The sequence below is a fragment of the Scaptodrosophila lebanonensis genome, unplaced genomic scaffold (genome assembly GCF_003285725.1).
Source record: "Scaptodrosophila lebanonensis strain 11010-0011.00,11010-0021.00 unplaced genomic scaffold, SlebRS2 tig00000110-arrow-arrow-pilon, whole genome shotgun sequence".
NCBI lineage: Eukaryota > Metazoa > Arthropoda > Insecta > Diptera > Drosophilidae > Scaptodrosophila > Scaptodrosophila lebanonensis.
In genome coordinates this window covers 1,387,196-1,393,291 of record NW_022060573.1, presented here as the reverse complement: position 1 = coordinate 1,393,291, position 6,096 = coordinate 1,387,196, and the positions used below count along the sequence as shown (strand labels likewise).

General features: G+C 36.2%; 1 protein-coding gene across 5 annotated transcripts in view; it reads left to right on the top strand.

The window, feature by feature from the left end:
- The first annotated feature begins 713 nt into the window (after positions 1-713).
- Positions 714-6,096, top strand: part of LOC115628190 (polycomb protein Asx) — a 71,868-nt gene continuing 66,485 nt past the window's right edge. For 2 of the 5 annotated variants that reach the window (XM_030524185.1, XM_030524186.1), the window contains exons 1-5: positions 714-1,305; positions 1,385-1,737; positions 1,800-2,778; positions 2,839-3,388; positions 3,449-3,526. In XM_030524185.1, the coding sequence (XP_030380045.1) occupies positions 1,454-1,737; positions 1,800-2,778; positions 2,839-3,388; positions 3,449-3,526 (1,891 nt within the window). In that variant the 5' untranslated portion in view covers positions 714-1,305; positions 1,385-1,453. The remainder of the gene's footprint in view (positions 1,306-1,384; positions 1,738-1,799; positions 2,779-2,838; positions 3,389-3,448; positions 3,527-6,096) is intronic. The other 3 variants (XM_030524183.1, XM_030524182.1, XM_030524184.1) reach the window with 3 other exon arrangements.

Below are 6,096 nucleotides of genomic sequence, written 5' to 3'. Positions count from 1 at the left end.
TACACCCTTTACGTGAGTTCGAATACCGAGAGAGGTAAAATCGATCAAAATTTTTTTTTATTTTTCTTAATTTTTTTTATTTTCTATAATTATTGTAAACATATGTACAGAGTATTTCAAAGTCGGGACACCCGACTTTAGCTTTTTTACTTGTTTTGTCGTTGGGCCAGTAGGCATCTCAATTGTGCGGTTGTTTCGGATGTTGTGTGTGAATGCTAGTGTTTTAACTACAGCTTTAGTAAGTTGCTAATTTGCATAATATTTACATAGGGTATACAGCATATTTTTCATGCAGATTGTTCAGAATAACTATAAGATTTATATTCCAATGATTTTTTTAAGTGGAAAAATGTCTTTGTCAATGTTTGTAATCAAATCTCCATGCATCATACGAGATTTGAAACCTCCCAAGAGCCATATCTGAGGCACCCCTGATTGATGCGTGCAAGGTCCGCATGAAGACATATCATTTTTTGAATATTAGTTTTCGATTTCACCCGGGGCTTAGCTATCCTCAATGTTTCTAACGCATTTTCCTGGAATACCCTGTATGTGTGTTTATAGTAACAATTTAATAACATTAGCCATCAATAATATCGATACCATTGCTTACACTAGCTGGAACAATCGAGGCTTTGTACATCCCTATGCGCTACGATTTATGCGCATCCAATAATTGTACATTTCGCATGAAAAAATCAATTATGATGTGAAAACAAGACACAAAGATCTCGCTTAAAGTGTATAGTATAGTTCTTAAAAAGAGAATTACTCGAGAACAAAACCACTAATAAGATTTGTATAATTTTATATTTTTTACGATGAATGTGCAACAGAGACAACTGTTTAATTCTTCATAAGTACAAATGTCCCCGCGCGTGTGGCGAAAGAAATTGCCCTAAAGAGAAGGAAAAAATGCTGTTTCATTTCAAATATTTTGTGCTATGGCTTTTGAAATGTCTATATGCATTACACTATACAAAAAATTATGTTGATTAACATCTACTAGAACTATTTGAATGTCATATATCAGCAAGTTTTATTTTTGTGCGTGCATGTACAATATGTGTGTCGAAGTGTTAAAATTGTGAAGCCTCCAAGTGAGGAATCAACTTAAAATTTAAGTCATCTTCTGCTATTGTTCCTTTTGTGGATTTTATTTAAAATCGTTTATCAAAAGCCACTTGGAACAATTTTATTCTGTTGTAAACAAGAGACAGTGTCCGTTACCCTTGCTGAGCTTTGGTGCTACTGTTTACCACGGGAGAAACGGCGGTTATAAAAATTGAAGCTTGAAGTGGACAAGTAAGTGTGTGTGCATTATATGTGTTATTCCTAACTTACGAATGCCCAATCATATGTTTTTAAAATTTTGTTAATTTAGTATGTGGGCAAAAATAGTTATTCTTCTACTGCTACTCATTAGACATGACACAAATAGTTAACGTGGAATATGAAAACCATATCGTCCGATACTTTTTCTTCCACCTCATTGCAAGCTAAACTGGGCACTAAAAAACCGGAAACAGCCGCCGTAATTACTGTTAGTAGGAGTATCATTAATATGGAAACTACAGATCATGTTAATCTCATTGACGATGATGATGAAAAAGATCCGCTGGCATTGGACGTCAACACCATGCCAGCACGACTACAGCAGCAGACAGAACAACAAGAACTACATCAAGAACTTAACAATACGACGTCACCGTGCACTAAGCACACACATAGCCTGAGGTAAGATATCTATGGCTGTTTACATTATAATGCGTAATTACTTCGGATATTTTTTTCAATAGGCGTCATGTTCCACGCATTATAGTGAAAGCATTACCACCTGAGAAAAAGTCAACTGAAATGGATCCATCGACCATTAGCGGTTTTCCAATTATATCACAGTCAACAGCTAACACAGTCGTGGAGTCCTCTCCTTCACCAGTACGCGGCATCACAAGTCGACGTATTCAGCAGCAACAACAAGCCAAAGCTGCTGCAGCAGCCGCAGCGGCAGCCATAGTATCTCCAAGTACGTTCGCATCGAATACGCAAATCACCAAAAAGGTGATCACACAAACGTCCACCATGCGCGAGGTCCTCGCATCAATTCCCGGCTTTAGCGTAAAACCTCGACGGCGATCTAATAAAAAGCTTACCACGGCGGCACAAATCGAACAAACCAAGGATGGAAAAATTGATTTGGAGACACCCGATTCGATACTAGCATCCACAAATTTACGCGCTTTACTTAATAAACAGACGTTTTCATTGCTGCCGCCACTGTATCAATACAATCTTATACAGTTGCTGCCAAGCGTCGATCGTGAGGCCAGCGAAGTGGTGGAGTCGCCGGAGATGCTGGTGGGTGAACAGCCCAGCACAAGCAGTGGATCAGGAGGTGATACATCTGCGACCATACGCTTGAGCGGTTCATGCCTGAATAACGAGTTTTTTGCACGAGCGTGTCTTGAGTGGCGCGAACGATTAAGTGAAGGAGAATTCACGCCGGAGCATCAAATGAAACTAAGAACTGAAGCGGAGCGTGAAAAAAACAAGCTCGATCCTTGGAAGCTGAAACACTTTGAACCATATTGGGGTGAGAAGAATGCAAGGCGTAGTAAAGAATTGAACAACTGCACCATAGTTAATATGACAGATAAACACGTAGGAATTGGGTGTGAAAGGCTGACAACTAGCATGGAGAACAAGCAACAGCCAGTTAATCCTCTGGTAAAACATCAAGAAACATGTGATAATGAGACTGAACTGAAATATGAATTGGTACGTTTTAATCTCGGTTTTATATCCTAATAATTATGAGCTAAATTTTTGATTATACAGGGCACTAAGTGCATACCAATAACAATGGATTCAACACAATCAACAACAATTAGAAGAAACAGCGTTACTTTTTCAACAGACCAACGTCATATTTTAAAACGTCGATTGAGCAGTCCGTTAAGTAACAAACACAACGATACAAAAATATCAAACCTGGTTTCCTCAATAGATCCCATTGACGGTAATGAGTGCTATGACGTTGATAATAATGTGCCTACCAAATCTAGGGAAACCAAACAGAAGAAAATTACGCCTGAAAGTGTTCCTAAAGTTTTGGAGAATTTGGCGCTTTCAGAAGCCACTGATGGCGTTGTTGATTATGAATCGAGCGAGTTTCAGGCTGCTGACGTGGATGGGACAACTGCAGTGCAACAAACTCACCAACAGTCACGTATCAACAGTACCTGTGATAAAATTGAATTCCCCAAGTGCGCATCCTCCATCGCTAAAATATTAACATCAAACACGACTTCAACAACAACGGCAGTCCTACAAAAGGTTGAGCATGTATCAAATAACTTTAATGATCATTTTTTGCTGAATAGCGCCGGTATGTATTCAAAAAATTTTATTTCTTTCAAGTGTGTTCAAAGTAAAATTTTTCATATAGAAATCAAAGTAAAAAACATGGTTTCCCTTTTAAGGGTTAACACCCATGATATTGTGCTTGACCACACAGTAGATCATGGTAAGCTACTTGTTATTACTACATTGCATTTTACACATGCATACATATAAGTTGTTCAATAGGAAGTTTTAGCCAAATTTTCAACTAGCTAATGAGTAAGGTAATACGTTTTTTCTTTCAAATTTTAATGCTTTCAAATGCTAATATAAAAATATAAAATAACAATATTTTTATATTCTCTTCTAAATATAACTCATTTCCCATAGCAAGGAATGTTGCATATTTGTGTGTACACACTTGAGGTATATATATATATATATATGAGGTAATCGTGATCAATAAGTATGCAACAATGAAACATATATTATGTGTATAGTAAGCTCCAGCTTATTCGAAATACTTAATAGGAATGTGCAACTTTTTTTTCTCTCTTGGAATTTCTTGGTATTTCTTGGAATTTTGTACTCGGATTTGGGGAATACATCCATGAGAGGTCAATTATGAAGAAAGTTAGAGGCATTAACATAATCTCTGCCCAAGCTCTGTCGGTAGCTGTTGCTACTTCGACTTGTTTCTTTACTGCATACAAGCACGCATAGTAACGATTTTGATGTAAATGTATGCTGTTGAAATTGTCTGTATGCATGTGTTAAATATTTTATATTTAATTAAATTTTTTTAATTAATTAATTTTGTTTTTGTGGTACAGGGTACTTAAGACCTGAGCCCGCTCGACTTTAGCATTCCCTTCTTGTTTTTAGATCAAGGAATTTCATTACTTTTAGTTTTGCTTGCAATTACTACACAAAGCGATTTAGCCCTGGTTTAAATGCAAATTACAACTAAGGCCAATACTTTTTAATTGTCTAATAGGTCACTGAATTTGTGTGTCTGTTTTTTCTCAATTTAAATATGTTCACAAAATCATGTCATTGTATAAATTTCATATATCGCACATACACTGCGCGTCATCAGTTTAGCACACCTACATCAATCCAATATAATTGCTTCTGATTTTGTTGCTGTTCGCTTTAAGCTACTTTTTAAATAAAGCGTTATCGGTTGAAGAGAAAGCATAAAACGAAGCTTAAGAAGAGTTAAAGCTTTCAATAACTGAAATAGCAAAATAAGTCGGCAGATGTGGAAAAGTTATATACAATTTCTTACTTAAAATGTCGGGATATGGTATAAATAATAAATGTACTAATAATAAAGAGATTTCCGATGCTGAGAAAAGAGCAATTTTAATATTTGAAAATATTAACACTTCCGATCATAGGAAGGAAATACGATTAAATCAAACTCTGCTTAAATTTTGATTGGAGCTTTGGTTTCTTTTCGGATGATAAGAAATGTGATTTGGAATGATCGGATGGATATAATTTTTATTTCCATGATCTTTGGAAGAAGGAGCAACAGTTGGTTCGACTTCATAGTCGTGTGGGCGGTGTAATGCTGTGGGGAGCCAGTTCCAGAATATCAATGCAAACACTTATAAAAGCGTTTTGAAAACTGCTTTTCCCCCAATTCAAAAATTTGTTTGGTGATTTCCCTGGATTTTTTCAACACGAGAATGCTTCGATTCACACTGCCCGGGCTATCAAATCTTGATTTGAAGCACATGTTGATTGTTGAATGTTGATTTAGTGAAGCGGCCGCCTTACTCACCGGACCTCAATATAATAGAAACTGTGTGGGGATGGCTGGTTCGCTAAGTTTACGAACAGTACAGTACAGAACAGTTTACGGACAGTATTCTACCAAAAAGGAATTAATTTAAGGCATTAAAAGTGCTTGGTCAGCAATTTCTTTAAGTTATATTGGATATATGAGATCATTCTCAACAAGGTACGATCGCTTCATTTTTTAAATTATAAGGAAATGTTTAAAGTAGTTACTATATTAGTTTAAAAATAAGTTCTTATTAGAAACGGTTAGAAACGGAAAAATTAAACACAAATGATGTGTGCTAACCTGATGACCAAATATAAAATGTGAATTTTTCGGTTGACTTCGAAAAAATCTTTAAAAAAAATATTGAAAAATAGAGGAACATTTGGTAGGAAAAGACACTTTCTAGCGATCGATTATACCTCCTTAGGTATTGGAACTCACGTAAAGGGTGTACAAGGTGCGTTCCAAAGTAAACAGGACTATCTATATGTCGACTGGTGCTTTAGAATCTGCTATCTTTATCGATTGTCCAGTGAGAATTTCATGACATTTCATCGATTGGAAGTGAAGTTATTGCGTTTTAAGTGTCAGTATGTTTGTGTTATCGTTGCGAAAATGAGCTTCGAACAAAGAGCCAACATTAAATTTTGTTTTAAAATTGGTAAAACTTTTACCGAAACGTTTCAATTGATGGAAAAAGTTTATGGCGATGATTGCCTATCCCGTAGCAGAGTGCATGAGTGGTTTCAACGTTTTCAAAGTGGTCGTGAGGACATAAATGACGATCAACATGTGGGCCAATCAAAATTCGTGCGTGAATTCATCAAAATCAGCCGAAATCATCATTGAAATTGATGGAATTGAACATCTCCAAAACATTGATTTATCGCATTTTGACCGAACAATCCGGTTTGAGCTAAAACACTCGTTCGACATGCTTTTGGATCGTGCAAAAA